At 41.2% G+C, this 21,767-nt stretch overlaps 2 protein-coding genes across 10 annotated transcripts in view; one reads left to right on the top strand and one right to left on the bottom strand.

The window, feature by feature from the left end:
- The window catches only part of CARD19 (caspase recruitment domain family member 19), a 59,189-nt gene that overhangs the window by 390 nt on the left and 37,032 nt on the right, over nucleotides 1-21,767 (top strand). Inside the window, exon 1 of one of the 6 annotated variants that reach the window (XM_061618199.1) lies at nucleotides 7,562-8,005. The exons of the other annotated variants lie outside the window; for them this stretch is intronic. Coding sequence (XP_061474183.1) covers nucleotides 7,999-8,005 — 7 coding nt within the window. The 5' untranslated portion in view covers nucleotides 7,562-7,998. Of the gene's footprint in view, nucleotides 1-7,561; nucleotides 8,006-21,767 lie in introns of those variants that run through there. 6 annotated transcript variants of the gene reach the window in all.
- LOC133380604 (uncharacterized) lies at nucleotides 5,797-8,184 on the bottom strand. Of its 4 annotated transcripts, none has more exons than XM_061618194.1 (2): nucleotides 7,476-8,184; nucleotides 5,797-6,224 (listed from the first exon to the last, which is right to left on the bottom strand). In XM_061618194.1, exons 1-2 carry the CDS (start codon nucleotides 7,961-7,963, stop codon nucleotides 5,993-5,995), a joined length of 720 nt encoding a protein of 239 aa, XP_061474178.1. In that variant the 5' UTR covers nucleotides 7,964-8,184; the 3' UTR covers nucleotides 5,797-5,992. The 4 variants fall into 4 exon arrangements, with proteins under 4 accessions (XP_061474178.1, XP_061474179.1, XP_061474180.1 ...); XM_061618195.1 differs by having other exon boundaries at nucleotides 7,742-8,184; XM_061618196.1 differs by having other exon boundaries at nucleotides 7,745-8,184.

Here is a 21,767-nt window from a genome sequence, read left to right as displayed (position 1 = left end):
TACTAACCCTTTTCAACAGAAAATAATCTCATTTTGGGATTTATTCTTCACTATAGAGCTTTCCTTTTTGTTTTCTGAGCTTAGCTAGCAATATAATATTTTAGAATATAAACAATTACATGAAATTAAACATTATGGTTGCTGGGAAAAGTTTTCAGACTGATAATTTTATATTTGCCAATCAAAACTAGGCATCCTTTCACCCAGAATCATTACTGTGACCAATACTATAATGGGGTGGGGTGAGGTTGGAGGCTCTGGGCTTGCTTTCAAAGTTATTGAGATGGGTGAGTTTCTCCCCACCCCCACCCTCGGTTTGGAAGTGAAGACACTTAGGACAACTGTAGCTTTCCCCAGACTTTAGTACTTCAGTCTCTGAAAGGAAGTGAGGCACTTTAAAAACAAAACAAAACACAATTCCTTGGATATGCAATATGTGAGGGCCTGTTTATATGATCTCAAATACCGAAGCTGCTTCAGATGTTGCTATTGGTTTCTATTCCACTTAGCAACCTTATAGGTTCACCAGGACATGGAAACACACAATTAGGTTGCCACAACTCCTTGCTTGCTATTTTAACAGTTGTCAACATTTGCTCCTAATTGGAGTCCCTTCAGTGTTTGTAATTCCTTGCTTCTAGACTAGTGCTGTTTTGCCAAAACATCTGGGCTGGAGAAGGGGAGAATTGCTGCAGTATGGCACTGTAGTGCTCCCATCCTCTGGTCAATACACTTTCGCTGGTAGGCAACAGCTCCAACATCAGTGACTCACACCTTCTCCATAAGTTCTCACCATCTCTGCTGATACATCAGTGACATTAAGAACTCTGCACGAGGACTGCATAAAACAAGGCCCTACCACATTGATCTAAGAGTGTCTGTGAAATGTGGGCACATCACAGGTCTATTTGTTCTCAGAGTTGTAGACTGGGCAATATCTAATGTAATTTTCAAATTGCTATTTGTATTGTGAACTCCACCCAACTCAGTCTGAGATACTGAGCCTGACATTGTTCATGTGGTCAGTTACCCCAAAGCGAGACATAAAGAGCTTCTGATTCGTTCAAGTTCTGATCCTTGCCTGTATTTCCTTTCATTTTCTGCATGTTAAAACACATCCAAGATGGAAATTAAGGCTAGTAAGAAGGGTTGTTTTCTTAGGATACATATGACAGTGCAACTAAGTTTATCCATGGGCCAATTAGATACAACATGCACTCATTATTCTATTGTGCAAGAATTCCAGCATCACATTGTAGCAGAATTTAAAAACAACATTGCCAGTGCAGTATAGTTGTGTTGGGTTTGGGCATGAGAACCCAAGGTTCAAAACTCCACTCTGAGCCAACACAGAAACAATTCCTTTTTGTTGTTGGGAACAATTGAAGTGTAAAGAAGAGATGTGCATCTCCATATACTTAGGGACGTGCACCAGGGAGCCATTAGCTGGTAGGTTGTGTTGGTTTGGCAAAATAAAGGAGAAGGTCTGATTTCTCCTCAATACAAATCATGTACATATCAACAGTTCTCAGATTTTTTTTGTTCACTGTTTTAAATTATGGAGATTTTAATTTTTTGTGTGGTTTAATTTATATTTTAAATTTTGTATATTTTTATTGTTGCAAGCTGCTTTGAGAGGTATATGGTGAAAAGCAGAATGAAGGTTTTTTTAAAAATAAATGTAAACATTTTAGCACCTCAGTTATCTCAATTTACATGCCAAAATGTAGGGTCAGGTCTGGTCAGTGCCTGGATGGGAGACCGCCTGGGAACCATATGTAAGCCACCTTGGGTTTCTATGATGAAAAGAAAGGAGGCGTATAAATGTAATAAATAAATCAAATAAATAAACAAACATGTGTTGTGTCCCTATGAAGGTTCATAAGACTGCAGAAGCAAAGCATGCATATCTTTAGTTGGATGAGGATTTGTGAATACAAATGACTTGGATGATGTGTATGTGGTTTGGCCCTTGAATGAGCTGCAGCGGCTACATGTGCAGAGCCCTGCCATTGGACAGGTGGCACAGTCTCATGGTCTCAGAAGCTTACAGCCCCCAAGCATTTCTCTCAGATGAAAGGGCTCATACTAGGGACTTTAAATGGTTATTCAGAGGACTCATCTTGAAAAATGAAGATGAGCAAATGTTATCAATTTCTTGCCAAGTTCTATAACCCATGATATCACAAATTCACACAACTTGCTTTTCAAATCCACGTTAGATATGCTACACCCTCTAGTAGACTCATAGCACAATCATAAACTCAGAGGTAACCGCCTCACTGATTTCAGTGGGACTTAATCCCTGGTAAGTGGGTATAGGTTTGCAGACTTAGTGACTCCAACCAAATTCCTAGATTCTTATGAAAACAGCTGGTTTTAGTGAGTCAGCTGCAGTTTATCAGTCATGTCAGCAACAGATCAAGTTTATGTTGTTAAAATAACATTTAATTCTATATTGAACTTTGATCTAAATATGGCAGTACTGATCAGATGTCCAGGATATGGAGTGAGTGTGTTGGATCAGTGTGATTGCTGCTTTTTTGTCTTGGATCTGCATCCAGCCACATTTGCCTATGAGCAATGACATAATGGACCAATTCAATACTATGTGTATTTGTGCAGACATTGGAATCTTGTGGGTTTGCACATATATACCTTGATCACAGACTTCTTTATATATTGGGCATACTGTCATCACTTTATGATAAAGCTCTACAATACCATTTATTTATTTACAAATCAAATAATGTGTGTATACATGAATAATGCACAACATCATTCTTGCATACACATTGTAATGCATACTTTTTCTTTTTTATACATTTCTATTTTTATAAGATATGTAAGTGTTTTTTAAACTTATATTTATGTGTATCTAAAGAATACATCGCAGTGCAGAAGGCATTACTCTCTCATTACTGGTGACATTTATTGCAATTGATTTTACTTACAGGTAAGTATGCTTAGGATCACAGCATCAGTTCTTAGAAAGGTCAGTACTTTTTTTATGCTGCAAAAACCTGTCAAGAATGTATCATGTCTCCTGGTTGCACACAAATGGATGAGTTCATGTTTCTAATTACACTATAAACTGAACAGTGTATGGAAATAATAAATTGCATATGCAAATTAGAAAAAATCTAAAAATTTTGAGACACTTAAATTATGTGAAAAAAATAAATTATGTTGTTTGAAATTGTGCAATTAATTGTATCAAAAAGTGACAATTAATTTTATAAGTCTAAATTTATATTCACAGTTCAAGCTACAAAGTAAATTAAAACTGGCATCAGAGAGTCATAATGGGAGACTGCTATTTGCTCTGTGGGAGTTGTCCTACCACAGGGATGGGGAACCTATGGGCCTCCGTTGTTGCTGAACTACACTCCTTGACCACAGGTCATGATGGCTGGGACTGATGGAGGACCATAGTCATGAATTATAATATTTCAATTCACAGGACAATTAAAATGAAAACTGGAAATGCTTTATAGAAACAATATTGAACAAAAGGAAAATTCTATCAAAACATTTCAAATTACTTTGCAAATTTAACCTTTTAGAGTTTCAATAATTATTTCATTAAAAAGTAATGATTACAACTAAAGAAAAAGTTTTACAGGGCAATTGTATGCACATCACTTGGGGAGTAAATACCCCTAGAACAGGAAGAATACTTAGAAGAAAGCCTATTAACCTCAATTAATCAAACATTCTATCCATTACACCATAGTGGCTCAGCTTGTGTATGCAGTAGTTGGATGTCTCTGTGGAGATGATAAGCCCTGCCATAAGCATGACATTTTAATAAGCCTTCATACTCCACTGTGAAACAGTCATGTGATTTTGATAGTTTTCTTCCATGAAAGTGTACTTAGAACAGCTTTGGGCATAACAAACAAGTGGTTAACAAGCATAACCACACAAGTTCCCCGATATTAGAAAGGATGCTGCTTTCAGAATGTGCAAGTTATTTGAGACTGATTCCAGTCGTACAACCCCATGTGTTGGCCATTTATAACTTCATGCTGTGACAGCAGCATCTACCTGTGAAGCTGACTTTACCATGCCCTCAGTACCCCATTTCTCTAAATTAGTGATTGCACAGTGGTGGTTAGCTTGGATTCAGCACACAGGATTCAGCACATAGCCATCTGAGTGGCATCAGAGAGTCATAATGGGAGACTGCTATTTGCTCTGTGGGAGTTGTCCTACCACAGGGATGGGGAACCTATGGCCCTCCATTGTTGCTGAACTACACTCCTTGACCACAGGTCATGATGGCTGGGACTGATGGAGGACCATAAGTACCCCATCCCAATCCTACAGGATCGTGCAAGGTTTCACCTTCTTCCCAGCAGTTTTAAAAAATGGTGTGCAGCTACTGGGGTCAATTGTCCAGCAGTTTTGAGTGTGACAGCACATTCTCCATTCAGCTCTGTTGGTCTTTTTCATCATATCTGGGATGTTGAGACTGTGCCTGGATACCATTATTTTTTTTTAAAAAACTACTATAGTTATATCCGATCTTTTTTCTTTTCTATCATGGTACTGAACAGTGCATATAGCAGGAGTAGGCAACATGGTGCCCTCCAGACCTTGTTGGACTACAACTCCCATAATTCCTGACCACTGGTCATGCTGGCTGGGGATGACAGGAATTCATCCTGTCCAACAATATCCGGAAGGGACCGTGTATATAGGGTTCCCAAGCAATCTCCTGTGCATGTACTGACTTCACCCAGATCTACTTAGCTTCTGTAAGGGTGCTACATCATGTGCCTTTCAGACCATGGCTTGGGCCATTATGTTACTGGCCAAATGAGGTTAAACAGTCTGAAGCAACATCTAGACAATAAAAAGTGATTAGAGATGAGCAGGACCACTTCTGCTCCAAAGTTTGGTAGAGGACAGAATGATTCCATCCTATTCCACCCAAGCTCCAGAGTGGATTCACAATCCTCTCGTCTGACATGGAGAGAGACCTAGTATGTCTCGAAACTCTGTGCATGCCTGAGGTTTCCAGTTATTTTGGAAATGAGCCATTGTAGATCCTGTTACAGTGTGTAGGCTTCTGCTGCAGCTGATGCTAGGGTTCCATCCCAGGGGCTGGAATTTGGAGACATCCACAGTGATGATGGTATTTGATGGGACTGTTCTAGATGAGATTACATTCTAGGCTTTAAATATTCTTGGGTCTTGATTTGCTCCTGGAAGCTCAAGTGGTGTCAGTGGTCAAGTGTGTGTTTTATCAGCTTTGTCTGATAAAACAGCTGTGGTCTTTCCTTGATATTAGGATTTGGCCACAGTGATCCATACCCTTGTAACCCCTAGATTGGGTCTGTTATGCTCTTTACACGAGGTTGTCTTTACTGACTCTTCAGAAGCTCTAAACTACTGCCGAATTTCATAGTTTGTCTGTTGATAGGTGAATGTAGACAGCACTTATTCTCATTGGATCAACTGTACTGGCTACTTATTAGCTTTCAGGTTCAGTTTAATGTTCTGGTGATTAACTTTATAGGCCTAATTGGCTTGGGCCAAATATAATTTAGGGACGGCCTATTTTCACAGGATCCTACACATTCTCTTTCAGCATGCTCAGCTGTATTCCATTCAAATGGCCGCATGTGCCAGATGTGTAGCAAAACGTTTTCTGTGACGGTGCCCATACTTTGGAATACTCCACCCCCTCATAGGGGCCCAACATTCTTTACTTACAATAAAATACTTAAATTTACCAACAGTACAATCTGAAACAAGTTTACTCAGAAAGCCCTTTATTTTCAATGGGACTTACATGTAAGTGTGCATAGGATTGCAGTTTGAAATTTTTATATAGCTACACTTTTGCATGTTGTTTCTTCAGTCTTGATGTTAAATGTGTACTTTCTTATTTGTTGCTTTGGGACACTTTATTGGAGAGACAACCATTAAGATGGCACCATTTTGTCTGAATTCATTTTCTGTTAAATACAGTTGGAGGTTTTCAGTCAGTTACCAGATTAAAACACTTTTTAGAATTAACAGTGAACGAATGGAGGAAGGGAAGCAGAATCGTGTGAGCTGTCCCTGTTCTTGACTTCCACACATTCAGCTTAGTGAGCTGGTTCACATGTAATGCTAAGTGAAAATGCATGAGGGCTCCCAGAGAGGAGGTTGCAGCTGCTGGGCTCCTTTGTTGGTCCTTCTGCTGCTGCCTTCTCCAGAGAAAACACGAGCTGTAAACCAAAGAACAAACCTTGGTTACAGCTCATGGCTTGTCTCCAGTAAGATAAACCATGAGCCCAGGTTTGGACACTCTAAGCCAAACAGCAGCAACATGTCAGGACCAGAGGAGTAAAGTAACTATGATCTCCTTTTGAGCTCACATATTTACAGCACTATGTGCAGGTCCTGTACAATGGCCATGGATTAGTTTGGCATGTGTAATCTTGCTCTCTTCCTCCAAATTCATTTTAACAGCATTAATAGCTCAAGCCCATTTTGTCTAGGAGCTGTAGATGCTTGTGGAAGGAGGGACTTTATGAGTACATAGACTGGGACGCTACAACATGTATCAGATTCTTCCTTACCATTTATATACCTTGCCTTGCCATGGGTTTTTTTTTTTCCATCAAGGAAGTCACAGACCTGAACTTACACGATCTGAACAGGGTGGTTCATGACAGATGCTACTGGAGGCCGCTGATTCATAGGGTCACCAAGGCACATAACAACAAGGGTAGATGGCATATCAAATCAACCTTTATTTCACACTTTCCAGTGCATTTTCCCATCACTTTGCTTATAGAACAAAGTCTGATCTTTTGGGGAAGCAGGTTTGTCTGCAAGAGCTCCAAATCAACTTTCATTGCACAACTTGTGACTGATTCATACCTGAAAATAGCAACAGCCTGGAAGCATCTTTAGGATTAGGCCTAGCCTAATCATCATCTTTTTTTAACCCAATGCACATTTCGTGGTAGATTAGCAAACATAGACCAGGAGATGGTTTTTTCATTACAGCTTGATATACCAACCATGCCATTTGCCTCTTGTTCTGTCTACGCTTCGGTTAACTACCAAGGAAAATGTGATGTTTTGAGAAAACATGCCCAGGGCAGGCAGCAGTGAACAAATTATGCATGAAAAATGAAATGGACTGCTTTCAAGTCGATCCCAACTTACCGCGACCCTATGAATAGGGTTTTCATGGTAAGCGGCATTCAGAGGGGGTTTACCATTGCCTCCCTCTGAGGCTAGTCCTCCCCAGCTGGCTAGGGCCTGCTCAGCTTGCCACACCTGCACAAGCCAGCCTCTTCCTTGTCCGCAACTGCCAGCTGGGGGGGGCAACTGGGCTCCTTGGGACTATGCAGCTTGCCCACAGCTGCACAGGTGGCAGGGCACGCAACCCCTGAGCCACTCACTGTGAGGGTGATCTTTAGCTGGCCCTTGACACCCAGGAGACACGAGTGGGGATTTGAACTCACAGACTCTGGACTCCCAGCCAGGCTCTCCTCCCCACTCTGCTATACCAGCTGTAAATTATGCATAGGAAGGCCCTAATAATGGCACTGGGAATACAACAGCTTCCACCTCCAGCTCCTCGCTGCGCTGGGGAAGGGAGAAGGGCTCTTGCTCCCCAGCCAAGTGAGAAGGAAAAGCCCGCCACCTTCTTGCCATGTGTAAGTCCGGAGAGGGGCTTGCGGAAGCAGAGAGAGAGAAAGAGCGAGCGAGCGAGAGAAAAGTTTCTTGCCACCCTTGCCGGCGGGGCGCAGACCGGGGAGACGGCAACTGCTCCTCCCGTCGCTGCGGCCCTTCTGGCAGGCTTGCCGGAGAGCCGCGTGGACGAGGCCTGCCTGCAACCTGAGCCGCGCAGCCGGAGAGCCTTCTGCCTGCCAGAGAAGAAGCAGGACGTGCCCGTCAGAGCTCGCAGGGGCGGAGCTGGCAGCGGCCGCTCGAAGAAGTTTCCAAACATCGCCAGGCCGGGTTTCCTCCCCGCTTGTCGCCATTATGTCAGGTTAGTATGTGCCTCTCCCGGTGGGACGAAAGGAGGGAAGGGACGGCGGGCCACGCCAAGTCTTGGCTGCAGGGGGCGCATAGAGCAGGCCGGGGGCGGACGGCAGTAACTGTCTAAAATACGCGTCTGGCCCAGCTTCAGAGAATGAAGTGGAAAGAAACCCCCGGGAAGGACAGACGCTAGTAGTTCGGACCTTCTTCCCCATCCAATTTCCAGGGTTTTGTCTGCTAAGGGCTCTTCTTGTGCGTCCCGATCCTGTCGGTGGGCGCTCGGAAGTGAGCCTCATAGTTTAATGGGACTTATATGCACACCCGAGGAAGAAACTCACAGTAAACAAGCGCAGGGGATGGCAGTGCACGCCTGCTATCTTGCACAGGATTGCAGGCGTGCACTGCCACCCCCTGTGCATATTTACTCGGAGTTTCTTCCCCGAGTGTGCGTATGGGATTGTATCAAGCAGACCGATCCTATGCATGTTTACTCAGAAATAGCTCCACTGAGCTCAGCGCAGGTCTGTATTGCAATGCAAGGAAAAAACGTGTGGCTTGTGTTCTGCACAACTTCGGGTGGTTGTCCTCCCGTCTTTCCTAAACAGACCCTTGACTATTTGGGAAAATGCTTCCATCCTCGGGGGATGTTATTTAAACCTGTGTTTTACTTTGTTGCCTGAGACTGCAACTCTACATCCGCATGCAAGCCGCATTGAACTTAATAGGACACTTCTGAGCGTGCAGGTATAGAATTGCACTGTATTCAGCTACGGTTGCTTTTATACATTAATGTGTTCATAGTTTCTATTTACAAGCGTTATGCTTTTAGAATTTCTTGCTTTTCATCCACTTTAAAAACATGGTGTTCTTTTACTAACAGCATAACACAATGGATTAGGCAGACCACTTTTAAGTGCTGAAGGTTTAAAAGATGGAAGTAATTATGTCAAGTGAGTCAGCTTAGCTGAGTGAGTCATTGGCATCTGGTAACAGAGGCAGCCTCTGTGTGGTACTGTACATCCTAGTATTGTTGGTAAATATTACGTGGAGAAGCTTTCAATATATAAGTGATACTGTTATATGCATTGCAACAAAAAGTGTGTACAAAGAATTAAAATACATATCCTGCACTTGGCTTTTTAATTAGTTCTGTTGCTTTAACTGGAACTACTAATCATTGGAATATTTTTTTCATTGACAATGAACTTAAACATATTTGGCTTCTAAGTATCTGAACTGGGAGGGACCTATATTTAAGTTGACTCGAGCACATGCTTCTAGTGTTGTTGCACCAATTCTCTGGAATCCTGTTCCCTTAGAAGTGAAGCAGGCCGCAATGCTGTCAACATTTTTTACCTTTTTGAACGCTTTTCTCCCATGCTTTTCCAAATTAGTCTATTTTCCCCCTAGCAGTCCTTAAGACTTGCTGGTTTTTATATTTTAATAGTGTTTTATGAGCTGTATTATTTCACTTGGGTGTTCCCTGAATGTAGAGTGGTTTTGTTGTTGTTATGTGCCTTCAAGTTGATTGCCACTTATGGCGACCCTATGAATCAGTGACCTCCAGTAGCATCTGTCATGAACCACCCTGTTCAGCTCTTGTAAGTTCTGGTCTGTGGCTTCCTTTATGGAACCAATCCATCTCTTGTTTGGCCTTACTCTTTTTCTACCCCCTTCTGTTTTTCCCAGCATTATTGTCTTTTTCTAGTGAATGTCTCTCATCATGTGTCCAAAGTATGATAACCTCAGTTTCATTGTTTTAGCTTCTAATGATAGTTCTGGTTTAATTTGTTCTAACACCCAATAATTTGTCTTTTTTGCAGTCCATGGTATGTGCAAAGCTCTCCAACACCACATTTCAAATGAGTTGATTTTTCTTTTATCTGCTTTTTTCACTGTCCAACTTTCACATCCATACATAGAGATCGGGAATGCCATGGTTTGAATGATCCTGACTTTAGTGTTCAGTGATACATCTTTGCATTTGAGGACCTTTTCTAGTTCTCTCATAGCTGCCCTCCCCAGTCCTAGCCTTCTTCTGATTTCTTGACTGTGCCAAGGTATTGATAGTCCTTAACAAGTTCAATGTCCTCGTTGCCAACTTTAAAGTTACATAAATCTTCTGTTATTACTTTAGTCTTCTTGATGTTCAGCTGTAGTCCTGCTTTTGTGCTTTCCTCTTTAACTTTCATCAGCATTCGCTTCAAATCATTAGTGGTTTCTGCTAATAGTATGGTATTGTCTGCATATCTAAAATTATTGATATTTCTCCCTCCAGTTTTCACACCTCCTTCATCTTGGTCCAATCCCGCTTTCCGTATGATATGTTCTACATATAGATTAAACAAGTAGGGTGATAAAATACACCCTTGTCTCACACCCTTTCCAATGGGGAACCAATCGGTTTCTCCATATTCTGTCCTTACAGTAGTCTCTTGTCCAGAGTATAGCTTGCACATCTGGACAATGAGATGCTGTGGCACCCTCATTTCTATTCCATAGTTTTTCATGATCTACACAGTGAAAGGCTTTGCTGTAATTTATAAAGCACAGGGTGATTTTCTTCTGAAATTCCTTGCTCCGTTCCATTATCCAACATATGTTTGCAATATGATCTCTGGTACTTCTTCCCTTTCTAAATCCAGCTTGAACGCCTGGCATTTCTCACTCCATATATGGTGAGAGACTTTGTTGTAGAATCTTGAGCGTTACTTTACTTGCATGGGATATGAAGGCAATAGTTCGATAATTACTGCATTCCCTGGGATCCCCTTTTTTTGGAATTGGGATGTATATGGAACTCTTCCAGTCTGTGGGCCATTGTTTAGTTTTCCATATTTCTTTACAAATTTTTGTCAAAATTTGGACAGATTCAGTCTCAGCAGCATGTAGCAATTCTACTGATATGCCATCTGTTCCTGGTGATTTGTTTCTTCCAAGTATTTTAAGAGCAGCTTTCAGCTCACATTCTAAAATTTCTGGTTCTTCATCATACGGTTCCTCCAAGAATGAATCTGGCATCTTGGCATCTCATTTATAGAGTTCTTCAGTGTATTGCTTCCATCTTCCTTTTATTTCATCTCGGTCAGTCAGTGTGTTTTCCTGTTGATTATTCAACATCCCTACCCTTGGTTTAAATTTCCCTTTAATTTCTCTAATCTTTTGGAATAGGGCTCTTGTTCTACCTTTTTTGTTGTCCTCTTCTATTTCTATACAATAACTATTGTAATAGTTCTCTTTGTCCCTACATACTAGTCGCTGTATTGTTGCATTTAGGGTTCTCCTTTTGCTTTCCTTCTCTCTTTAACCATTTTAAGAGTTTCATCAGTCATCCACTGAGGTCTTTCTCTCTTTTTAACTAGAGGTATTGTCTTTTTGCATTCTTCCCTGATAATGTCTCTGACTTCAGTCCATAGTTCTTCTGGTTCTCTGTCAACTAAGTTTAAAGCCTCAAATCTGTTCCTTATTTGATCTTTATATTCTTCTGGGATGTTCTTTAAATTGTATTTTGGCATTATGAGTGCTTTGTTGTTCTTTAGCTTTACTCTGATTTTTGATACGATCAGTTCATGATCTGTACTGCAGTCTGCTCCTGGTCTTGTTCTCGCAGAAAGTATGGAACTTCTCCGTCTTCTGCTACCAATTATATAAGCAATTTGATTCCTATATTGACTATTTGGTGATGTCCACATGTACAGTCGTGTTTTCGGTTGCTCAAAAAATGTATTCGCAAGAAACAAATTATTGGCTTCACAGAATTCGATAAGTCTTTCTCCTGCTTCATTTCTGTCTCCTAGGCCCCATTTCCCCACAATTCCTAGTTCTTCTCTGTTCCCTACTTTTGCTTTCCAATCCCCCATGATTATCATCACATCTTGTTTTGGTGTGCGATCAATTTCTTCCTGTACTTCTGCGTAAAATCTCTCCAATTCCTCTTCTTGTCCATTTACCATTGGAGCATAGACTTGGATGATGGTAATGTTAATAGGTTTCCCATTAAATCTCATTGATATCACTTGCTCAGACCTTGCGTTGTAGCTCTTACTTGTTTTTGCTACATCACTTCTCACTATTAAAGCAACCCTGCTTCTTCTTAATTTCTCATTTCCTGTGTAAAAGTTTTGTAGTTGCCCGATTGAAAATGTCCCATTCCCGTCCATTTTACTCCAAGTATTGTAATGTTGATAAGTTCCATTTCTTGCTTGACAATTTCTAACTTTCCCTGGCTCATGCTTCTCACATTCCATGTTCCTATTGTGTGCATCGTACCACTCCGAACTCTCCTTTTGCATCTGTGTGCATCAGCCTCTGGGCTTCCTTTTGGCTTTGACCCAGCTGCGTCATTAGTCACAGCACTAGTCGTACTTGTCCTTTGTTCTTCCCCAGTAGCTTGGTGAGTGCCTCGTGTTGCATTTTGGATACTCTCTTCATAGGGTTTTCATGGTAAGAGGTATTCAGAGGTGGCTTACCATTGCCTTCCTCTGAGTTCGGTTGCATCTTAGTCTGGTGTCTCAGCTTTGACCCCTCCGCCTTGGGTGACCCTGCTAGGAATCCAGCCTCTTGGTCTAGACTCCTGACGGCATTTGCTCTCAGCTTCTTCAAGACTCTCAAACCCACTCACCACGTTAAGGTATGTATCTTAGAGGGGGCAGAGTGGTTTATATATTCCTAAATTAATATATAAAGTTGAAGAATCACTTTTACATTTTTGTTAATTCAAGAGAGCTGGTTTGGATCAACCACAGGTAGGGGGTGGGAAGCGTTTGCAGCCGAGGGGTGAAATAAAACACAAACAACAGCAGTTTGGGTTGAACAAAGGACCACTTTATTAAACTATAACAAACCCATTAAAGCAACCTGCAGAGGGGAAACCTAAGTGCGGGAACTATCTATCTATTGTGAGCCAAAGAGGAGAGAGGGGCGGCATGGGCTTAAATAAGCCCCTGGCGCTCCGCCCCCTCTCATGACGCTTCACACGCACACATTATGTGCAATGCGCTACGCTGCTCTCCTCTGAAATGGCGGCCACAGCTTTGCCCCCTAGCTGCAACTGCACTCCCCCTGCCCAGGCTTCGCGCGGGCAAGGGGAGCGGAATGTTTGCTCCAGTTTAGCATTCTCTTTTTAGTTCTTTCATTTACTAACCCCCTCCCCTTTCTTTTAGAGCTCAGTAGCCCTTTTTCCTCTCTCTGTTATCGCTATAGGTCTCCCTAAATCCCTCTGTTAACCCTCTCTCCTTTTGTCTCTCCACATGGCAGTACAGGGGAAAGCAATGTGGCGTCCTTCAGATGTTGCTGGACTACAACTCCCATTGGCCATGCTGGCTGAGGCTGATAAGAGTAGAATTCCAACAACATCTAGAGGGTACCCCGTTGGCTATCCCTGCTATAGCACATAAATGTCTTCTTTCTGCACCACCACATATCAGCACCTCCAGCTTTATCTGCATCTTCCCTCTGTCCACTAAATAGTACACTGCCTCTTTCTCCTGTTTGCACCCTTGCCTCTGTTTTCCTCTTTTCTTCTTTCAGTCTCTTGTCTTGCTGTTTCTCCTCTCTTGATGGCAACAACTTTAACTTTCCCAGCAATTCACACATGAAGGAAGTCTCCAATGCCAGTGGAATATGCAGGCTTGGTTGGCTGACAGCAGTGGACTGGTGGTACCAGTTCAAGCCAGGCAGCAGAGTAGGGATGCAGATGCAGTGATGCAGGCATACAGCCATCACTACCGCCCCTGTTTCTGACAGGCTTTGGGTGGACCGTGTGCTCTTTTTGCACTATGCTGGAGCCACAGCAGCATGGATCATTTTAGTGCCACTTGGTAATGTGGGAAGTCCTGGGCTGTATGTGGGAAGTCCACATTGCAGTTCCTAAGTATGCCAGCATCTCACTTTCTGGAAGCTAGGGCAAGAATGGCATTGTTAGGAGGAGGAACCTGATGGTGACCTTTTTGGAGTTACTCTGGCAGTGCAGGGAGCCATATTGCACTGACTCCCATGCTGCCAGCATAATGTAAAGAGGGGGTCCTAGCTGTTCCTACAAAGAAGTGGGAAAGAGCCTAAAGCTATGCCTGTTCCAGATTTCCCCAGGGGACCATATGTAGTCAGGGAGGGAGCCATAGTCTGTTCATTGGCCTTATTTTGTGAATGCTAGAGCTTTGAATGGCTAGTTTCAATAGACCTTCTGTACTTTTAATAGTTGTGTGGAAGCAGGCATTTGTCATCCCGAGTGCTGGATGGTAGAAATGGGGAGATTTGGGATCAAATCCCTGTGGTTGTTGTTATCGTTCAGTAATAATGTTGTTAATAATAATAACCAGAACGTCCCAGGGCAGGTCACAACAATACAAGATACAATAGTAAAAACAGTTTAAAACATACTACATTTACAACTGGAAAGGGTCCTAATATATATATCTATATATATCATGACCTTAACACCCAAGAGGTCTGTAAGGAAGAAGCAGGTCTTTCAGATAACTGGGGCCTAAGTCATTTAGGGCTTTAGACACTAGTGTGAGCATGTTTAGTTGCAGGCATGCTCATTGGATAGCTTTAGGTCTGTAAATTTCAGATTAGCCTACTGAACAGGATTGTTGTGAAGGCAGAATTGGGGGTGGGTTAGAAACGTGTCATGCTATGAGCATTTCAGAAGGGCAGGATAAAAATGTAGCTCAGGGGAAAACATGTAAAAATACAAAATTGTTACAATAATATCAGTGGCATCAAGAGGGGGGTGCGGGGGGTGCAGACTGCACCAGGTGACACCATCAGAGGGGGGTGATTCTCAGCTTTAATTTTTTAAAAAATTAAGTTTCTAGGTGGTCCGGTTCTCAAGATATACATAAAAACGTCAGCCGCCCCGTTAAATCTTTTTTTAAACTACTGTATAGCACTTCGTAGCTTTAACCCTGCCCATTCAGGATTGCAGCCAATCAGTGAAGTGTTTGTTTGACCTGTGGCAGTGTCTAGTAAACGTCATTGCAAGGCCAGAAAATGGTGGTTTCCCCCCCTGTTTATCTGAACATCTCATAAATTGGGTAAGTATATACATTTCAGTTTTTTCCCCTCTTGTGTGTAGGAGTCAGATCCTGGGCAGTGTTTTGAAAACCTTCCCAATACTTGCTTTTGTGGGGGTAAAAGCATTGCTAATCCCATATCTCCAGAGTAAATCCCATTGAATTCAATAGGACTTACTTTTGAGTAGACATGGTTATGAATGTGCTGAAAATCAATGGGACTTTGGAGTGAATGTAAAAAAGAATTGTGTTTGTGTTCTCTTTCTGCCCCCCCCCCAGTCCTATTTTAAAGCAAGTAGGCAGGGCTTACTTAGGTATTACAGTTTTTATTCTGTAGGAAACCAATACTGTTTTTTTTTAAACTAATACTGATTTTTCTGCAATGACCAACTGGTTTGACAATAAACGATTATATGGGCTGTATGTACTTATACATCTGCAGTGTGTGTGTGTGTGTAGTCTTTCCAACAACCCTGTGAGGTAGGGTTGGAAACCAAGGCAGCTCACAACAAGAAATAAAGCCATTTAAAATCCAATAACTATAAAGCAAGAATAAACAGTTGGAAAACAGCCTAAAGAGGCATGATTCTGAATTTTGGGTTGGGTGAATGAAGTTTATTTATTTATTATTTGATTTATATCCCGCCCTTCCTCCCAGTAGGAGCCCAGGGCGGCAAACAAAAGCACTAAAAGCACTTTAAAACATCATAAAAACAGACTTTAAAATATATTAAAACATCTTTGAAAATATTTTTTAAAAGCTTTAAAAAAACATATTTTTTTTAAAAAAGAAAAGGCTTAAAACGTATTAAAAAGCAATTCCAACACAGACTCAGACTGGGATAAGGTCTCAACTTGAAAGAACAAGTTGAAAGAACAAGTTCCTTATCACTTGAGGCTGTAGTTCTCTGCATGCTTCCCAGTTTGAGTAAGCCCCATTGAATACATTGGGACTTGCTTCTGAGTAAACAAACATCGGATTGCACTATAAATATATTTACAGATTGTGTAATTCATAAACATATTTGAGAGTCATGTTTATATAAATATTTCTTCATACTGTGTCCCAATAAGTATTTGATTTCACACTATGGTTGTAGATGATTTTTTCCTCTACATTTTAAGTGTGCCCTTCTTCCTGGGGGTGGTCATGGTTCTCCATTGTTTTCATCCTGAGGGGAGGATAGGCTGAGAGATGGTGAGTAGCACATTTAAGGTCTTTTCACCTCCCCCCCTTTTTTTAATTTGTATTTATTTTATATTTCTCCAATATCTTCCCCTGGCTGTTTTTATGTATTTTAAATATTTTTAGATTAAATACATAGGAATTTAAATATTTTTAGATTAAATAAATAGAAAATCATAATTGTGAACCTCTCTAAAAGCAATTTACCTATCCTTATGTTTTGGCAAAGTGATGGTGTGAAGGCATGCTGGTAGAACAAGAGACCATGTCTGAGGGATGTTATAAGGTGTTTGAGGACATTGTCACACATTACTTTTTGAGACCTGTAGATTCATGTTGGAAAGAACATGTGCACGTATTGAATTGTGGCTTGGGTGCTGTTTTTTCAGTCTACGCTGCATGCGTAGGGAAGGTGATACATCATCTGGCAGCTAGCTTCATAACGTGAGAATGAAAAACATTTGGATCACCATTCATTTGTTTACTTTTCTCACTATTGAGACCACTTCATATATTACTTTTTCATACACAGAAATTTAATCTTTGTATAGGAAAGGCTTCCTTGCCTTTCCTGCTGATTGGAGCCAATCAGAGTGAAAGGAGGTGAGTCAGCCACTGAGAAGACTCTTCTCAATTGCTAACGCTCTCCACTTACATGCTGATTGGCTCCTAGAGATGTTTGTTGTTGTGAGAGAATGCATTAACAAAGATCTCATTCTTAATCCAGGAGTAAAGGGTGTATGTGGCTGCAACTATCATGAAGGGACTCTGCCCTTCTGAATTTTCTACTAAACAACTGATAAATACCTATGTAACTTTGTGTCTGGAGACTTGTTATTAAGAATCACTTTCCATAACTGTAAGGAGGTATGTCCACACGCAAGCATCCCAGGCACCTAAATGAGGAGTGAGAGCAGCATAGGGACATAAGCAGATGTCTTATACCAGGGTTTCCCAAACTTTTCTTCTACATAGACCACTTGAAAATTGCTGAGGGTCTGAAAGTATCTGAAAATTTACTATGGGCATATGCAAGGTAATTAACTCCCATTAGTGATAAGAGCAAGAATTTGGGCTGTGCGTATGATATTGTAATTTAAAGGTGTAATTTTAATTTTGCTAGTTCTTTATGTCACTACTATTGCCATTACATTCAGTGATATATGGGAATTACGATTTACGAGTAACATTAGTACAAAAAACATTACTAAGGATTCTGTATGGTCTGGTATGGGAGGAGGTCCATGGGGGTGACACCATGAGTTACCGCACCAGGTGACACCAACCCTAGTGACACCACTGAATAATATAAAATAACTATCAGATAAATACTTCAATTATAAATCGATAATTGGCCAAATCATAGTAATAGTTGGTCTTTTGACCATATATAATATTAAGCCACTAAGGTCTTCCTTAGTGGCCTAATATAAGTTATCTGCAGGATAAAAAGACAAGCATTTTGGGAGGTGTAGCTTGTCATGACACTGTGTGGCAAGAAAAGCCAAAATCCATACTTCTACACAACCTCTTAAGTTACATCTGCAACAGGACATGCTACTGAGCAGAGATGGGGAACCTGTGACCCTCCTGATGTTGCTGGACTCCAGATTCCCATCATCCCTGGCCATTGGCCATGCTGGCTTGGACTGATGGGAGTTGGAGTCTAGCAATGTCTGGAGGGGGCGCTGGCTTTCTCCATCCTGGCTATTGGGGCATCACCCACAGAGCAGCACCTGCTAGATCCCTTGATGTTTAATAGACAGTAGTATATAATATTAAGTGCTGAAATATAAATATAAATATAAATAGCTGCATATTCATTATTTTCTCCAGTGTTGCTTATATAGTTATTAGTCATCATGTAACTAGAGAGGTGGCATTGGTTAAGGCCAATGATTCTACAGAGTTGGTTTTGCAAACTACCATAGCAAGATCGTTGGGCTGTGTACCTGAAACGTTCAAAACACTATCACACTTAAGCCATGATATCCATATTTAAAGAGCCTTGAACAACTTTTACTGATAGCCAAGTTAATATAATAGACTGTATCTAAAAACTACTTTTCTAAAAATAGCTGTGATATTTGACTTCCGCAGGCCGGAAGAATCTGTACATCACATGCAGAGGCTTCAAGTGGAAACATTTATTTTAACTCTTGTATGAAGGTGATAACAAAAGTTAAGCAGACATAAGACAGCAGCAATCAGAGCCAAGTGCTTTTTATGTTGTCCTCAGGAGACTGACTCTTTTGCCCTATATAGAAATGGTTTCCTGATTTCTGCTACCCATATATAATCTTTATTTCTAAATGCTGACCTTCAGAGACACCATTTTGTTGAGCTAATGCCTGCATGATTCATGTGACTGGTTGCTTGACTTGGAGCCTTTCACTTATAAAGGCATCACTTCAAATCTAGCTTAGATCAGTGGAGACTGAAGCTTATCAGCATCTGCCAGCTGTTCCTTGATGTGAAGCAATTCTGAAGTCTTTGCACTGTATCTTCCAATGACAGATGTCTGCTATTAAGCCCCCCCCAAAAAAACCCTTAGAGTGGGGAGACCAAGGAGTCAATGAAAATTGGAAAGCAATTTTGCACCTCTATGAATTCCCTCAGATGTTTACCCTGAACACTTACCCTGTTCATTGTATGATAGAGTGTAAGGGGGAGGGGTTGCTTGCTATTACCTAATGCCTGTGGGAAATCACAGGTCATGGTCTCAAGATCCCGGTCCTCAAACTACTTTTCATAACTAGTTCTGCCCGACTGCAAGTAGCAATGGTTTGGGGGGAGACAGAGAGGCTACAACATATGGGTATAAAGGATAGAGTTGTTTCCAAAGTAGCTCTTCTCTCCATAGTTGCTATCCTTTCTGCCCACCCATTTCATGAAGAAGCCATATGATGCAATTGTCGAATTGTCTACATCCCCCCTAAAAAACCCCACCCAAATAAAACATAAATCAAAAAAGCAGATAACACCTCCCCTGAAATAGGACCTTATTGGATGCCAAGATAGTATCTGAGGGTACATTTGGAAGCCTGGCTTTAAAGGTTGATACAATCACCTTGAATCAAGCCCAGTTCCCAAGTGGAGCGAGATGGAAGTGGCCATTCCCCATTGCTCTCCTCCAATGTTTGGCAATTGGAGAGAATGCAGAATGCATTCTAAGAAAAAATGGCTTCATGTTGCTCCTTGACTTGAGAAACCTATGAGCCTTCTTTTTCTTTTTTTTTAAAAGAAATGTTTAGTTTTCATGAACATAAGAACTGCTTATGCATGTCAATCTAGCCCAGCTCCCTGTCTCCAGTAGGTGCCTTCAGGAAGTGTGATTTGTTTGTTGGCTTAATTTCTTTTTTAAAAAAGTGCTATTCCACCATATTTAGCAACCATATTGACTTAACCTGTTTGGCCACTAATAGGTTATATAATATACAAAGTATACAATAACACCATATACAATATTAAATAAACTGAACCAAATACAGTAAAACACAAATTAACAAATCCAGCAGTCATGTAATAAACCTAGCCTAAGCCAGTGCAATAGTTATTTAACCAGCTAAGAGCCTTATTAGGAATCAACATCTTTCATCCAGCACTTGGTGCACCTCACTGGGCAGCAAGTCCCAGGATCTGGAGCAGTTCTTTGGGTGACAGAGCATGCAAGTAGGAATATACGGGAAAAGGTGGTTCTTTGAGGTACCCAAGACCGAAGGTGTTAAGGCAGGGGTCCCCAACCTTTTTGGACTTGGGGGCATTTAGGAACCCAAGAAACTGTCAGGAATATGCCACAAGAACCATTTCACATGTGGTGATACTCAGAACCATCCCCCAAACATCTACATCCCCCCTAAAAAACCCCACCCAAATAAAACATAAATCAAAAAAGCAGATAACACCTCCCCTGAAATAGGACCTTATTGGATGCCAAGATAGTATCTGAGGGTACATTTGGAAGCCTGGCTTTAAAGGTTGATACAATCACCTTGAATCAAGCCCAGTTCCCAAGTGGAGCGAGATGGAAGTGGCCATTCCCCATTGCTCTCCTCCAATGTTTGGCAATTGGAGAGAATGCAGAAAAATATGCTCATAAAACAGAAATGAGACCAAAAAAAGAGTGTTCTCCAAATCTGGATCTGGAAAACTTCCTGATTTTTAATGGGTTTGTAACATCTTTCTTTCATATAATGATACCCCTCTTAATGTTTGGTTGGCAGCAGCAATCAAATTCTCAGTCTGTTTGCAGAATCTGCAACAAACTGTAGATTTATTTGATTCTTTCCAAGAACTGAATGAATGAAAGCTGGGAGGAAACTTTAAGCCATCTGCAGTTACCATAATGACCTGGTCATTCAGCAATCATTGTTAGTACTATAATTGCCTGCTTTGTGGAAAGAATAATGTTCTCTCATTTTATGATCTGCCTATAGGCCAAAACAAGGAACATTTGCTTTGTCAGCATTACTTGTTGTTTGGTGCACTGAAATACCTGCTTAATTGTTTTCCATGTTGCTGAATTGCATGGCAATGTGATTTGTGAGCATGTGATTTGTTTTGGGATGCACTTTTGATTAAATGTTGAATGAGCCATTCATGTATGTTTTTTAAACAATTGTGTATGGCAAAGCTGCAGTTATTTAGTTCATCAGGGTGGTCCATGACAGATGCTATTGGAGGTTGCTGATTCATAGGGTCGCCATAAGTCGTAATCAACTTGAAGGCACATAACAACAACAAAAACACATACCAAATGTGTGTGTGTGTGTGTGGTAGTATAGATACACACCTTCAGGTTGCCATAATTGTCACAGGATCACTTGGAAGGTGCTAAGCATGAAGGGTTGCCGGTGTGAACTTGGAGAGAGAGTGTGTACCTTTAAGGACTCAAGGATAATAACACAATGGCTGCGTTTGCACCTAATACTAAGACAAACCATGGTTTTGTATGAACATACTGGTACTAGTTTTGCTCCTCTCAGGTCCTTTTAGACTGGTGTACAGCAGCTAAATCAAAGTTTAATTTAGTGTGTAATCTGAAGCTCTTTCTTCTTTAACTATGATCTGTTAATTAACAAATTGTGGTTAAGGAGGAGACAGTTTAACCATAATCCCGCATTCAGATGATACTCTAAACCAAACCTTGGCTTAACTCCTGCACTGTGTGGTGTTTAAAGGACCGTGCAGGAGCAAAGTGGGTGAGAGCTCCTCTCCGGAAGCCTGCATGTTCGTTCATCCTGGTAATCCATAGTTACCATAACTTGCCATGACAGGCCATTGTGCAGCACTTCCTGGGCCCAGTGCTGGCATTTTACTCTCTGGAGCCTGTTTGGGCAAAACAGGAGTTTTGCTGCAGCAGATAGGAGAATAAAGCAAGTGAAAGAAGCGCTGAGCATTGGCATACTACTGCTGTATAGCTGCTGCAGGACAAATCTGTAGCTAGCAATGCTTTAAATATTCCCTGATCATGAAACCTAGGCTGTATGTATCTCTCCATTCCATTAGAACACTCAGAACATTTTAGACTTCTTTTTTCAGCATTTTTCTTAATACAGTGTTTTCTTTCT

This window comes from Rhineura floridana, chromosome 3 (genome assembly GCF_030035675.1).
Source record: "Rhineura floridana isolate rRhiFlo1 chromosome 3, rRhiFlo1.hap2, whole genome shotgun sequence".
NCBI classification, from domain to species: domain Eukaryota; kingdom Metazoa; phylum Chordata; class Lepidosauria; order Squamata; family Rhineuridae; genus Rhineura; species Rhineura floridana.
The sequence above is the reverse complement of the archived record's forward strand: the minus strand, read 5'-3'. Positions and strand labels throughout refer to the sequence as shown.

Bases quoted from the DNA above. Each gene is read 5' to 3' on its own strand.
- LOC133380604 (XM_061618194.1), bottom strand. From the start codon at position 7,963: ATGTTTGGAAACTTCTTCGAGCGGCCGCTGCCAGCTCCGCCCCTGCGA. The intron at 6,225-7,475 runs GTGAGTTCAAAT...TTTGGTTTACAG, and splicing joins TGGCTGGGAGTCCAGAGTCT to CTCGTGTTTTCTCTGGAGAA.